We start from the raw sequence: 14,592 nt of genomic DNA on the forward strand, positions 1-14,592 counted from the left end.
TCCCAGTTGCAGTCAGTGTGTGCACAGGAGGGTGTGAGGACACACACACACACACATCCCAGTGCAGTCAGTGTGTGCACAGGAGAGTGAGGGACACACACGCACACACACACGTCCCAGTGCAGTCAGTGTGTGCACAGGAGGGTGTGAGGACACACACACACATCCCAGTGCAGTCAGTGTGTGCACAGGAGAGTGTGTGAGGGACGCACACACACACATCCCGGTGCAGTCAGTGTGTGCACAGGAGAGAGCGTGAGGGATGCACACACACACATCCCAGTGCAGTCAGTGTGTGCACAGGAGAGTGAGGGACACACACGCATACACACACGTCCCAGTGCAGTCAGTGTGTGCACAGGAGGGTGTGAGGACACACACACATTCACACACACACGCGTCCCAGTGCCCGACAGTCGTATAGGATGGAATGAGTGAGTAGGAGCCAGGGTGAGGACTTGGCCCTGATGGTCATCGTCTTGCTGGGAGCCCCAGGCAGGGGCCCAGAGCCAGGATGCCCATTCAAGCCTGATGTAGCGTGGGCTGAGCCTGTGCACCCAGGCCGGAAGAACTGGGAGACGTGGTGCAGTGGGAGCCGTCGTAGCTGCTGCAGGGACAGGAGAAGGGGCGGAGTCAGTGTCCGGCAGGTGCTGCGTCAGCCTGGGGGGGAGTGGGGGCCAGGTCCGCCGGGTCGAGGGCCTCGGGGGCGTGGAGAGGTGCTGTGTCTTGCTCAGGCAGTGGGCAGGCTGCAGGCTGGAGCTCGCCTCTGTGGAGATGGCGAGGGCATTGGCAGGGTGTGCTGGCTGCAGGCGCTCCCGAGAGGAAGAGAGGGTGGTGGCCTGAGCAGCTGTGGAGGGTGTCTGGCAGGGCAGCGTGGGCCGTGCGTGTCTCCCGCTGACGCTGAGCTCGGGGTGGGAGGGCCGAGGGGGGTGCTTGTTGGGCTCCCTCCTCTCACACAGAGGTTGGTGCTCTGGGACTGGACGAGGGCCGACGGAGAAGAGTCCACAGACAGAGCCAGGGTGCCCGCTGTGGTTGGAGGAGATGAGGAAGAGGGGTCGGGAGCCGAGCGCTGTCGTGGGCAAGGAGAGAGCAGCAGCTCCATCCGAGAACAGTGAGGGACTTCAGGGATGCGTGGCCAGCTGCGCTCACTGGGTGTGGACCTGGGGAGGTGGGGCTGGGGGTCAGGAGAGAGTGCTGGGAGCACCGCGAGTCTGGCTGCAGGATTTGCCGTAAAGGAGAGGGAAGAGGGTGCTCTGGGACGACAGAGGTTTGCATTTTGTTTCATTGTGTCTGTGTCTTCAGAGTGCCATCCGGGCCTCCCATGTGGGTGCAGGGCCCCCGCTGCTTTCCCAGGTGTGTTGGCAGGGAGCTGGAGCGGAAGCGGAGCAGCCGGACTCTACCAGCATCTCCGGTGGTGGCGGAGCCTGCTGCGGCATGCCACACCGCCCAGTATTTGTTTTTGGGCTGGAAGGCTGGCAGGTGATGATCCTTGGGCATTTCAGAGGTTCACCAGCGGACTCGTTCCTGCAGGAGCCAGGGATGTGGGAATTACAGAATGGGGGCTCGTTCTGAGACCGCATCGGCTCTTCCTGGCTGGGCTATAACGTCCAGAAACCCTGACAACACGGTGTGGGCAGTCGGGTGCCAGGAGCAACATCTGTGTGTTCCCAGAGGGCCCTGGAGAAGGCTGTGCCATCAAAGCCGAGGCTCAGTGTGTGTGGAGTGGGGTGACGCTGGATTTGGGTTGCACCGTGAGGGCTAGGTGGACGGGGCAGTCAGCCACAGGAAGCATTCCCAGGAGCCGACAGTCTGATCCTCCAGGGGGCTGGCCTGGGAGCCCTCCTGCTCTAAGCGTGGACATGGACCGGCGTGGTGGACGTGCGGCATTGCAGGCTGCCCAGGCTGCCGGGTTAGGGCCTGCGCTGGAGCGAGACCCCCGCGTGGCTCATGAGCACCCTAGAATCTGATAATTATCCATGCAACAGAGAAGAGCCTTCTTACGGCAGGTGTTGGAGATCCCTCAAGGACCGAGCGGCTAGCTTGGGAGTGTGACCAGGACCGGTGACCACATTCGGAGATGAGTGTGCTGTGTCTGCACGGGAGCTGGCGCTCGGTGGCCACTGAGCTCTCCAGGGTTAGCAGCTGGGGCGGTGCTGTGGACTGGGTGCGCTGGGCAAGGCAGACGCCAGGCTTTGCTTGTTGTTTGGAATCCCGTTCCGATTCCCTGCGCACCCAGAGCGCTGCCGTGGCTGGAGCAGCAGCATAGCCGTCTGAGGGCACTTAGCAATCGGCGCACAGGGAGCCCCCACCCCCAGGGCCCCTCGGGGACAATGGTCCCTTCCCAAGCTGCACAGCGACTTGGGAGAAAGTTCCTGGCCCTTTTCTTCAGACTGTGTTGCCTTTTTAAAAAAGTTGTGCCTGCTGCAGATCCGCCTCCGGACGCCAGAGTGGGGGCTGCAGATCCGCCTCCGGACGCCAGAGCGGGGGCTGCAGATCCGCCTCCCGACGCCAGAGCGGGGGCTGCAGATCCGCCTCCCCGACGCCAGAGCAGGTGGCTGTGTGCCGCTGCTGCGGAGCGCCGCAGGCCCTGGCCCGCTGACCCTGCTCCCGGCCTCGCCACCTCCTGCTCCCGCTCTGGTGCTGTGCAGCTCACTGCACCATTGTCCTGGCCCCCTCTGGGAGGCTCTCCTGCCCCCCGATCTGCCCTCGGCATCCGTGGCGCCCAGGCCGCGCGTGAAAAGCCTCTTTATTTTGGAACGGCCAGTGCGTGTCAGAAGAGCAGTGTGATGACTCGGAAATTGACGTGCGAGTGCAGGGCTGTGGCAGCTCCGTCCCCTGGAGCCATGTGCCCCCCACTCGGCCACTTCACCCCTTGGGTTCCGTTTCTTCACCGGAAAACCCGAGGCGTTTGGTCTCTGGGGTCCTTCGGGGCTCCCTGGTGTCTAAGGCAAAGCTGTGCGGTCTGCAGAGCTCGCCGGGCTCCGGGGAGGCGGCCGTGCTGCTTCTCTGTGTTGCAGACAGGATGGAAAGCGGGCCGATGTGCTGCCATTCGCCGAGCCCCCTCGCTGCCCTCCCTGCTGTGGCCCTCTCCGGGGACCCGGAGGGTCTGAGGAGGCAGCAGCCCTTCCGGGGCGCTCGCCTGCCAGGGCAGCCCTGTGTGGAGGCTGCGGGCGCCCTGCTGGGTCAGCCCTGATAGGACAATGCCCGGGCAGCCCTGTGTGGAGGCTGCGGGCGCCCTGCTGGGTCAGCCCTGATAGGACAATGCCCGGGCAGCCCTGTGTGGAGGCTGCGGGCGCCCTGCTGGGTCAGCCCTGATAGGACAATGCCCGGGCAGCCCTGTGTGGAGGCTGCGGGCGCCCTGCTGGGTCAGCCCTGATAGGACAATGCCCGGCAGCCCTGTGTGGAGGCTGCGGGCGCCCTGCTGGGTCAGCCCTGATAGGACATGCCAGGGCAGCCCTGTGTGGAGGCTGCGGGCGCCCTGCTGGGTCAGCCCTGATAGGACATGCCAGGGCAGCCCTGTGTGGAGGCTGCGGGCGCCCTGCTGGGTCAGCCCTGATAGGACAATGCCCGGGTTGCTTGCTTGGGCTCTTGCGGTGAAGCATAGGGTGGCCCTTCTGCTCGATACAGGCCCTCAGGTACCAAGGTAGCAGTTGTGTTTAAATGCAGATCAAAGCAGCCCTCCAGACGTTTAAAGAATTTTCCAGAAGGAACAGTGGAAATGCAGATGAGGCCTCCTAGGTGCAGTGAAAGGAGCGCTGGGTGCCACAGCGGCGTCCACATGCATGGCGATCCGCCCCAGCCCCGAGCGTGCCCTGTGTAGCGTCTGGGGCCTCTGCCTGCCTGGGTGCCACAGCGGCGCCCACATGCACGGCGCTCCGCCCCAGCCCCGAGCGTGCCCTGTGTAGCGTCTGGGGCCTCTGCCTGCCTGGGTGCCACAGCGGCGCCCACATGCACGGCGCTCCACCCCAGCCCTGAGTGTGCCCTGTGTAGCGTCGGGGGCCTCTGCCTGCCTGGGTGCCACAGCGGCGCCCACATGCACGGCGCTCCGCCCCAGCCCCGAGCGTGCCCTGTGTAGCGTCGGGGGCCTCTGCCTGCCTGGGTGCCACAGCGGCACCTGCATGCATGGCGCTCCACCCCAGCCCTGAGCGTGCCCTGTGTAGCGTCGGGGGGCCTCTGCCTGCCTGGCCAGAGAAGTCCCTGGGGTAAAGGACTCAGTCTGCCAGGCTTCCAGGTGCCCAGGGGTGTGGTGAGGTGCCCAGGGGTGTGGTGAGGTACCCAGGGGTGTGGTGAGGTGCCCAGGGGTGTGGTGAGGTGCCCAGGGGTGTGGTGAGGTGTCCTGGGGTGTGGTGAGGTGCCCAGGGGTGTTGTGAGGTGCCCAGGTGTGTGGTGAGGTGCCCAGGAGTGTGGTGAGGTGCCCAGGGGTGTGGTGAGGTGCCCAGGGGTATGGTGAGGTGCCCAGGGGTGTGGTGAGGTACCAGGAGTGTGGTGCGGTGCCCAGGGGTGTGGTGAGGTACCCAGGAGTGTGGTGAGGTGCCCAGGGGTGTGGTGAGGTGTCCTGGGGTGTGGTGAGGTGCCCAGGGGTGTGGTGAGGTACCCAGGAGTGTGGTGAGGTGCCCAGGGGTGTGGTGAGGTACCCAGGGGTGTGGTGAGGTGTCCTGGGATGTGGTGAGGTACCCAGGGGTATGGTGAGGTGCCCAGGGTGTGGTGAGGTGCCCAGGGTGTGGTGAGGTACCCAGGGGTATGTTGAGGTACCCAGGGGTATGTTGAGGGTGCCCAGGGGTGTGGTGAGGTGCCCAGGGGTATGGTGAGGTGCCCAGGGGTGTGGTGAGGTACCCAGGGGTATGGTGAGGTACCCAGGGGTGTGGTGAGGTGCCCAGGGGTGTGGTGAGGTACCCAGGGGTATGGTGAGGTGCCCAGGGGGTGTGGTGAGGTGTCCTGGGGTGTGGTGAGGTGCCCAGGGGTGTGGTGAGGTACCCAGGTGTGTGGTGAGGTACCCAGGTGTGTGGTGAGGTGCCCAGGGGTATGGTGAGGTGTCCTGGGATGTGGTGAGGTGCCCAGGGTGTGGTGAGGTGCCCAGGGGTGTGGTGAGGTACCCAGGGGTGTGGTGAGGTGCCCAGGGGTGTGATGAGGTACCCAGGGTGTGGTGAGGTGCCCAGGGGTGTGGTGAGGTGCCCAGGAGTGTGGTGAGGTACCAGGTGTGTGGTGAGGTGCCCAGGGGTGTGGTGAGGTGTCCTGGGATGTGGTGAGGTACCCAGGGGTATGGTGAGGTGCCCAGGGTGTGGTGAGGTGCCCAGGGGTGTGGTGAGGTACCCAGGGGTGTGGTGAGGTGCCCAGGGGGTGTGATGAGGTACCCAGGGGTGTGGTGAGGTGCCCAGGGGTGTGGTGAGGTGCCCAGGAGTGTGGTGAGGTACCCAGGTGTGTGGTGAGGTGCCCAGGGGTGTGGTGAGGTGTCCTGGGATGTGGTGAGGTACCCAGGGGTATGGTGAGGTGCCCAGGGTGTGGTGAGGTGCCCAGGGGTGTGGTGAGGTACCCAGGGGTGTGTTGAGGTACCCAGGGGTATGTTGAGGTGCCCAGGGGTGTGGTGAGGTGCCCAGGGGTGTGGTGAGGTACCCAGGGGTATGGTGAGGTGCCCAGGGGTGTGGTGAGGTACCCAGGGGTATGGTGAGGTACCCAGGGGTGTGGTGAGGTGTCCAGGGGGTGTGGTGAGGTACCCAGGGGTGTGGTGAGGTGCCCAGGGGGTGTGGTGAGGTACCAGGGGTGTGGTGAGGTGCCCAGGGGTATGGTGAGGTACCCAGGGGTATGGTGAGGTGCCCAGGGGTGTGGTGAGGTACCCAGGGGTGTGGTGAGGTGCCCAGGGGTGTGGTGAGGTACCCAGGGGTGTGGTGAGGTGCCCAGGGGTCTGGTGAGGTGTCCTGGGGTGTGATGAGGTACCCAGGGGTGTGGTGAGGTGCCCAGGGGTGTGGTGAGGTACCCAGGGGTGTGGTGAGGTGCCCAGGGGTGTGGTGAGGTACCCAGGGGTGTGGTGAGGTGCCCAGGGGGTCTGGTGAGGTGTCCTGGGGTGTGATGAGGTACCCAGGGGTGTGGTGAGGTGCCTAGGGGTGTGGTGAGGTGCCCGTTGATTCCAGGGTTCAGAAAGGCCAGTGTTGAGGAACTGGGAAACCCAGCTGTGAACAGGAGACAGCGTCTGTCCACATCCTCCTGGTGTCATTCCGCATGACAGATGCCGTCGAACGATGCCATCAAAACCAGGCAGAAAGGGGATTTAGCCTGGAGCAGAATGATTCGGGCATTGAGTTCCCACTTTAACCATCCTGAGCGTCTACACTGTAAGTCTGTTCCCTGAAACAGGCACTCACAGCATATGCATCACACACACATGTGCACACGTGCTAATGTCTGTTAGTCAGGGCATGTTCATGTGCATGGTACAGCACACATGTATGTGCACATGCCAATGTGCATGGTACACACATGCATGCTAACATGCATTGTACATGTGTGTGTGCACACACTGACGTGCATTATGCATGTGCACACATGCTAACACGCCCGGAAATGGTCTGTATGCGGAGGGGGAGGAGGGCAAAGAACTGTGCAGAGCTAAGACTCAAGACTGGGCGAGTGGAGGGCTTAACGTGGAAGGGGCAGGGAAGAGACCTGCCCCACAGAGGGCCACACCCGGCGCACGTGGTGCTAACGTAGTTAGTGTTCTATGTTCAGGGACGTGGGTCATGGTGTCACCGGGTCACCCGCAGCGTGGGGGACACTGAGCATGTGCTCTGCCGGGCACTGTATGTTTGCTGCTTCCGCGACCCTCACAATACCCCGACCGTATGTTTGCTGCGTCCGCGACCCTCAGGAACCCTGAGGTGCTGTCCTCACTTCCAAGGCCCGTCGCACAGCAGGGCTCTGCATGTGGCCCCTGCTCCTGCCCAGCTCCTGTCCCTCAGGCTGCTGTCCCAGGTGCCCGGTGACCCCCGCTTGCTGCTGCGGCACTGCTGCAGGGGCCGGCGCCCTGGGAGTCACGGTGGAGACCTCTCGTGGCGGTATTCCCTGGGCCTGAGGCGCTCTCCTGCCTCGTGTCTTCTTCCTGCATGGACCCCTGCAGCTGCTGGCCCCGTGGGAGCTGGCAGAGCCCCACAGAGAGCAGGCGGCCCCTCCCCGGACCTGGGGGTTGGGGAGTGAGTTGCTGAGGGCCCTGGAAGACGAATTGGGGAGTGCAGTGTCCTCTCTCCTGAGAGCTGGGATTCATGGCTGCTCAGTAGGGAACCATCCCTGTGTTAGCATCAGACGTGCTTTTAAAACTGTCATGGTGACCGCGCCATTCCGCCGATTCTGCACGTGAAGAGCCGGAGATGCAGGTTGAGGAATGTGTCCAAGGTCCTACGGTGAAGGCACGTGAACAGTATGTGCAGCAAACATGCAACACAGCCAGTACTTAAAGTGGACACGTGGCAAATGCACATGTACAGTGAGTATGGTGAACGTGGGTATAAGCAAATACATACATACCGTAAGTACATGCATGTGCATGGCAAGTACATACAGGCACACCATGAAGATACACACAATTTACATACCACGAGCACATACATGTGTACGGTGAGTACATACATGCGCACAGTGAACACTTACATACCACGAGCACATACATGTGTGCGTGAGTGCATAGGGAGTACACGCGTGCCCGCGGCGAACACACACGCAGCACATGCATGTGTGTGGTGAGTACACGCGTGCCCGCGGTGAACGCACACGCAGCACATGCATGTGTGTGGCGAGTACACGCGTGCCCGCGGTGAATACACACATACAGTGAGCACATAGGGAGTACATTCATGTACTCCGTGCATACAGTAGACACATACAGTGGGCACATACGTGTATCAGTGAGCACATGCACACAGTGAGTAACAGAGAGAGCTGGGCTAACCCAGGCCCAGTCTGCACGTGTGGCCTCTGCCTCTCTCTCGCTGATAGGAGGGAGATGTTCTGAGCTCGTGGTCTGGGGGCGAGACGGGAGCTCAGGGGTGAGATGGGAGCGCAGGGGTGAGATGGGAGCGCAGGGGTGAGACAGGAGCGTGGGGTGAGACGGGAGCGCAGGGGGTGAGACGGGAGCGCGGGGGCAAGATGAGACGGGAGAGCAGGGGTGAGACAGGAGCGTGGGGTGAGACGGGAGCGCAGGGGTGAGACGGGAGAGCAGGGGTGAGACAGGAGCGTGGGGTGAGACGGGAGCGCAGGGGGTGAGATGGGAGCGCGGGGGCGAGACGAGACGGGAGCGCAGGGGTGAGACGGGAGCGCAGGGGTGAGATGGGAGCGCGGGGGCGAGACGAGACGGGAGAGCAGGGGTGAGACGGGAGCGCAGGGGTGAGATGGGAGCGCGGGGGCGAGACGAGACGGGAGCGCAGGGGTGAGACGGGAGCGCAGGGGTGAGACGGGAGCGCAGGGGTGAGACGGGAGCGCGGGGGCGAGACGAGACGGGAGAGCAGGGGGTGAGACGGGAGAGCAGGGGTGAGGGTGAGACGGGAGAGCAGGGGTGAGACAGGAGCGCGGGGGCGAGACGAGACGGGAGCGCAGGGGGTGAGACGGGAGCGCAGGGGGTGAGACGGGAGAGCAGGGGTGAGGGTGAGACGGGAGCGCAGGGGTGAGATGGGAGCGCAGGGGTGAGATGGGAGCGCAGGGGTGAGACAGGAGCGTGGGGTGAGACGGGAGCGCAGGGGTGAGACGGGAGCGCAGGGGTGAGACGGGAGCGCGGGGGCAAGATGAGACGGGAGCGCAGGGGTGTCGTGGAGGGAGTGTGGCGCCACAGGGCTCACTCTGGCCCCCTCCAGGCGCTGTGCGAGCTTGCGTCCCCGCTGTCCTGCCGTGCCCTCCCCACTCCTTGGAGGAGAAGGTGGTTGGGGGGACGCCTGTGCCTCGAACGCCGAGTGCCACTGCTGGCTTCTCTGCGAGTCAGGGTGTGGGCGTTGGTGAGGAACCAGAAACAGCACGAGCCACGGGCGTCCCTCAGGGCATGGGCGTCCGTGGGCTTCTCCCCTCGTTGTTTCTCCCAGAGCCCAGGTAACACTAGCTTCTGGAAGGGAGTGGAACTTTTTTTTAAAGATGTATGTATTTGTTTGAAATGCAATGTTACAGAGAGAAGGAGAGACAGAGATCTTCCCTCTGCTGGTTCCCTTCCCAGATGGCCACAAAGGCTGGAGCTGGGCCAGACTGAAGCCAGCAGCTAGGAGCTTCTTCCTGGTCTCCCACATGGGTGCAGGGGCCCAAGCAATTGGGCCGTCTTCCACTGCTTTCCCAGGCCATTATCAGGGAGCTGGCTTGAAAGTGGAGCATCTGGGACTTGAACCAGCGCCTCTGTGGGAGGCCAGCACTGCAGACAGCAGCTTTCACCGTGCTGGCCCCAGGAATGGGACTTTTAAAACAGTATTTAATGTGCAGCAAAGATTTGGAGAGCGTGGGTGGTCGCCAGCATTGTTGGTTTTCTGTCTTTACTTGGGGTGTAGATAGCTGAGCACCGTGGGGACCCAGTGGTGTCCACGGAGCTGAGAGCAGGTGGCCGCCTGCCTTCTGTCTGGGCTCCCGGGACAAGCGCTCACGCCTTCTGGGTGGAAATGCACGCTGGAGAGCCTGGCGCTGCCGGCAGTCTGGCAGAGGGACAGCAGAGTGTGAGTAACCCGGGTCTGAAGAATCATCGTGTGACGATGGTGATCGTGCGCTTGCTAAGAAGGCTTTTTTTGGCTAAAAGCTTTCCGTCAGTTAGGTCTGTGTAAAGGGCAGGTGTGTGTCTCGGTCACCTTCTGCAGCAGTCCCCGGGGGACGTGGTGGGGGCTCTGAGCCCGAGCCTTCTTCTCCACGGGGCACGGCCCCGCAGGTCCCTGAAGCCCTCCCGGGTTTGAAGCCGGGCTATTTCTGCCTGGCGTGAGGGCCGCCCGCCCAGGGACCTGCCTCCTCCTGTGCACGGAGCCCCGCCCACCCACGGCTTTCTCCAGTATCTGCAGAGACCTCACCTTCCCCTCTTGTAAATGGACTGGAATGTGAGAGACAGAGGGGAGTTCCCTGCAGGCTGTCTTGGTGTTGGTGCTGGGCTGGTGAGCTCTGTTATGTGTGTGGGTTTATCTTTTCTGGATAGATTTCTGGCTGTTGGAAGTACATGTTGTGGCCCTGGCTTGAGCACAGGTTGGAAACTGCTGTCCACTGTGTGCATGGCCGTGAGGTGGCTGTCAGAGCTCACTGGGTCTCCTGCCCCGGGTGGGTTTTTCCGAGGTCTGAGATCTGGTATTTCCTCCCCTCCAGTCACTGTGTGAAATAACCAAACGTGGCAACCAAGCGTGCTTACACTCCCTGAGGTTTCCAGGAGCCCTGGGACGGTGGGGTCCTGGCTGCCCCAGTGCCCCCCGGCTGGGTGCAGTGACACCGCTCTTGTCCCCACAGCGCCATCGCGTCCATCCTGAGGGCCTGGCTCGACCAGTGTGCTGAGGACTTCTGGGAGCCCCCACTCTTCCCCTGTCTGCACCGGCTGCTGGCCTACCTGCAGCGGGCCATGCCGGGCTCGGACCCAGAGCGGAGGGCGCAGGGGCTGCTGGAGCAGTTCCAGAAGCAGGACGTGGAGACGGACAGTGAGTACTGCTGGCCTGTGGACCCCACCCGACCCCCGGTGGCCCAGCGGGACCTGGCTGCCTGGGGCGGGTGTGGTGCCGGAGCCCCAGGCGTCCGCAGGGCTGCTCGCGCGGCCTGACCCCCTCCCAGCCTGCTCCCTCGTCGCACAGGTGAGGAACCCGCGGCTCACATGGGCTGAGTGCTCGCTGTGGGTCTCCCATGACTGCTTAGCTGCCCAGCCTGCACCTGCCCGCGCTGCCACTTCCCCACCCAGGGTGAGCCCGTGCCAGGCGGCCAGCCCTCCCCAGCAGGCGGGAGCGCATCCAGCTCCACCCCTGCCCTCCCCAGAGCTCGCAAAAGGGCTTCCCCTCCAGCCAGAGCACGTCACCCCGCATCTCGGCAGAGGAAGGCTCTGGGGCTGTTTCTTCCCAAGTGGCTGCATTGTCGGGGACGCCCTTGCACGCCGCGGGGGCTTGGCGCCCTCAGGCTTTGAAGGAGGTTGGGTGTGAGGGCTGGGGTGGGGCCGTGGCCGTGGCAGCTGACCCACTGGGAGCCTGTGACGGAGTGTGGTGCCTGATTTCCTCAGGGAGGGGACACGGGAACGGCTCGTTGGCACAGATAAGGGAAGCTGCCTGGGCGCCAATGAAAACAAGCTGACATCCCTGCAGCGCCCCGAGCACTGCCCACAGGGGTGCAACTCCAGCCCCTGCCGCCCCCGTGCGCCCCTCAGTGGCAGCTGCTGCCCCTGAGCCAGGGTGCTGGGTTGGCCACACCCACGAATGAGCCTGTGGTCAATGTGGACAGTTTTCTTCAAGAAACCCCCGCCCTGCCTGCTGAGTGCAGGGGTCCTCCCTGGGGCAGGCTGAGCCTTTGCACCCATGAGCCTCTGCACTGTCCACACGTGTGGGGCAGCTGGCCAGGGCGCGTGAGGCCCACTCGGAATTCTTGTTGGGACCCGGATGTACTCTCCTGCATGAGAGAGTACCAGGGCTGTGTGCAGGGAAACCGGAGAAGTCGCCTTTGCAATGCACTCCACGTTTCCTTCAGGTCCTCCCTTGTGTGTCCTGGACTCCAGGACTCCATTCTCAGTCCTAACCCAGCCCCCTCTGCATTGGGATCACCCACTGCAGGGTCAGGGGCCAAGTCCCCGTCACATTCCCGCCACCAGAGGGCGCAGGCACCACTTTCCCCCTGAACACTGAGGACAGTCCACCCAGCTTGGTCCAGGATGCCCCAGATTCTTCAATTACACAAAGAGAAACAGCTTAAAAAGTAGTGCACACATCTGGGGGGAGGCGGCTCCCTGGACTCCACCTCTGCGGAGACAGAGCAGGCAGACGAGGAGCCGGGAGGCCCAGGGCGGGGCCGAGGGCTCGGGCGCACCTGCTCCAATCAGGCCTCTCCTGGGTGTGAGTCCAGCAGTTTTCTGCACTCCCCGGGGCTGTGCCCATGTCTGTCCATTGGTGATGTCTGTGGTCAGGCTCCCCTGCAAGCAACTCTGGTGCAGTCTGAGGATTCTGTAGGCTCTCTGAGAACCGAGGGCTTCGTCAGCGTGGCTGACGCCAGCATGGCCCGGCCCACCCACGGAGACGGCCTCCTTCCTACCCACTGCCCCCAGCCTCTCTTCTAAGAGCGCCCCTGCCCCTCCCCAAGAATGGTGTGTCTGGGCCTAGCAGTCAGCTGGGCTGGTCCTGCAGCTGAGGATGGCACCGTGCTGGCTCTGTCCTCGGCCTAGGACCCAGGGGTTTGTGTGAGGTGGCCCGACGCCCTGGGTACACGCAGAGACGGAGGCCCGTGCCTCCCAGACCAGGCCAACTGCGCCTGCTCTGCCCCCTGTTGGCACTCTCTGCTTAGCCTTAGATGTCAGTTCAGCCTGAGCACTTCTCTGCCGTGGTGCAAATCGGATTCTTTCCCCGCATGTGAGCAGACGGGCCTCCCACCACCGTCTCCTTCGGCCTGGAGGAGGAAGAGGGGCTGGAGGCCGGAGGCCCGGCAGAATTCACCTGCTTCTCAGAGGACCTCGTGGCGGAGCAGCTGACCTACATGGACGCAGTATGTGTTCTCCGTGGCCCCAGGCTGGGGAGGCTGGGCAGGCGGGGCTCCCTAAGCGTCAGTAATTCAGGCCGAGCTCCTGGAGTCCCGGGTGAAGGCACCTTTTGCTTGAAGCTCTAGACGTGGTGGGAAGTGAGAATTCTAAGCCCGTGGAACCAGATCTGCCCGTCCCGTGGTATTTCCCTCCTGTAGGCCCACAGATATTTCGGGAGCTGAGCTGTTCATTCAGAGGACCGTGCAGGTCAGAGCAGAAGTCAGGATAAAGGCCGAGTCTGGGGCTCGTGTCCACGTGTGCTTCGTGTGTCCACAGAGGCTGGGTGCTCTGGCAGCTGTACGTGACTGCGTCAGTCACGGCTCACGGCCCCACGGAAGCAGAGAGGCCTGTGGGCTGCGTCCCAGCCTCAGCCTGTCCGCCTGTCTTTGTCGCCACTGTGGCCCGGCAGGTGGCAGAGTCCCCTGCTCCTCGCGTGGGCAAGTGAGAGTGACCTGCTCGTGTTTCCTCTCGGCTTCTGCGATCGGGAACATAACAGAAGCACGGAGGACTCTGGGCCCTCATTCCAGAGCTGACCTGGCCCCGCCTCCACTTCCTCGCCCTCCCCGGGAGGCGCTGAATCACCCCCCCCCCCCCCGGCGCTTCCTGCCGTGTTCATGTCGCAGAGTGCGCGACATTGGCCACCCTCTGCCCCAGAGACGGTTCTTGGCGTGAGGGCCCCGGACGCGCCAGGATGTGATCTGGAAGCTAAAATAACCCCAAGCGCTGCTTTCTTTTCCTTTTTTTTGAGTTGTAGTGTGGGTTTTTCCGTTCAGTTCCCTTGGTCGTTGAGCAGGCTGAAGAGATGGCATAGTCTTTTCCGACCTCTGCGCTCGAGAGGGACGGTGTGTGCTGGTGGTTGCCCGCAGCTGGAATGGCCACCAGGAGGCAGGGAGAGGGCCGCGTGCCCGGCGTAGGGGGCTTTGCTGGTGAGAGGCCCGCGCCGCCCTCAGGCCCTGCCCTCGTCTCTTCCAGCAACTGTTCAAGAAAGTCGTGCCGCACCACTGCCTGGGCTGCGTCTGGTCGCAGCGGGACAGGAAGGGGAACAAGCACCTGGCGCCCACGATCCGCGCCACCATCTGTCAGTTCAACGCGCTCACCAGATGTGTCGTCAGCACCGTCCTGGGCAGCAGGGGGCTCAAGACCCAGCAGAGGGCCAGGGCCATCGAGAAGTGGATCGGCGTTGCTCACGTGAGTCGCAGGGTAGCCGCTGCAGGGGACGCCCGAGCTCCGAGCCGGGCTCTGGCCGTGAGAGAGGCTTGCGGCATGTGACTGTAGCTGCATAGAGAGAGAGGGAGGGAGGGAGGGAGAGAGGGAGGCAGGCAGGGAGGGAGGGGGGCAGGCAGGGAGACAGGTGCCGTCGTCCCTTGGGAGCAGGCTTATTTTTCCTGTGAGACTGGCGTCCAGCCCACTCCTGTGCACTGGGTGCCCCACCGAGGCTGTGGCACCTGCAGCAGCGCTGTTCCTGCCACGTCCTCTGCCCTCTGCCCTCTGCCCTCTGCCCTCAGCACAGTGCAGGCTGTGGCCGGGCAGTACCCTGGGCCGAGCTTCATCCCAGCATCAGTGGCCTGCGCCTGGCCACCTCCTTGGGACCCTAGTTTGTGTCTCAGGGCTGCACACCCAGATCTCATTCAGGGTGCGCTCATCCCCAGAGCCTGCTCAGGTCCTGTTGTGCCTCCGTGAGAAAGTGACAGCATCCAGGCAGGTGGTCACCAGTGCTGGGTGAGCCCCTGACCCCTGGGAGCCCTGACCCCTGGGAGCCTTGGGAGCCCCTGCCCCCTGTGAGCCCTGACCCCTGTGAGCCCTGCCCCTGTGAGCCCTGACCCCCTGTGAGCCCTGGGAGCCCCTGACCCCCTGTGAGCCCTGACCCCTGTGAGCCCTGTGAGCCCCTGACCCCTGTGACCTCTGACCCC

At 63.5% G+C, this 14,592-nt stretch overlaps 1 protein-coding gene across 3 annotated transcripts in view; it reads left to right on the plus strand.

The window, feature by feature from the left end:
- Positions 1 to 14,592, plus strand: part of RGL1 (ral guanine nucleotide dissociation stimulator like 1) — a 209,908-nt gene that overhangs the window by 169,155 nt on the left and 26,161 nt on the right. For all 3 annotated transcript variants that reach the window (XM_062211487.1, XM_062211488.1, XM_062211489.1), the window contains 3 exons: positions 10,432 to 10,616; positions 12,524 to 12,648; positions 13,655 to 13,870. In XM_062211487.1, coding sequence (XP_062067471.1) covers positions 10,432 to 10,616; positions 12,524 to 12,648; positions 13,655 to 13,870 — 526 coding nt within the window. The remainder of the gene's footprint in view (positions 1 to 10,431; positions 10,617 to 12,523; positions 12,649 to 13,654; positions 13,871 to 14,592) is intronic.

The sequence above is a fragment of the Lepus europaeus genome, chromosome 14, assembly GCF_033115175.1.
Source record: "Lepus europaeus isolate LE1 chromosome 14, mLepTim1.pri, whole genome shotgun sequence".
Lineage (NCBI taxonomy): Eukaryota > Metazoa > Chordata > Mammalia > Lagomorpha > Leporidae > Lepus > Lepus europaeus.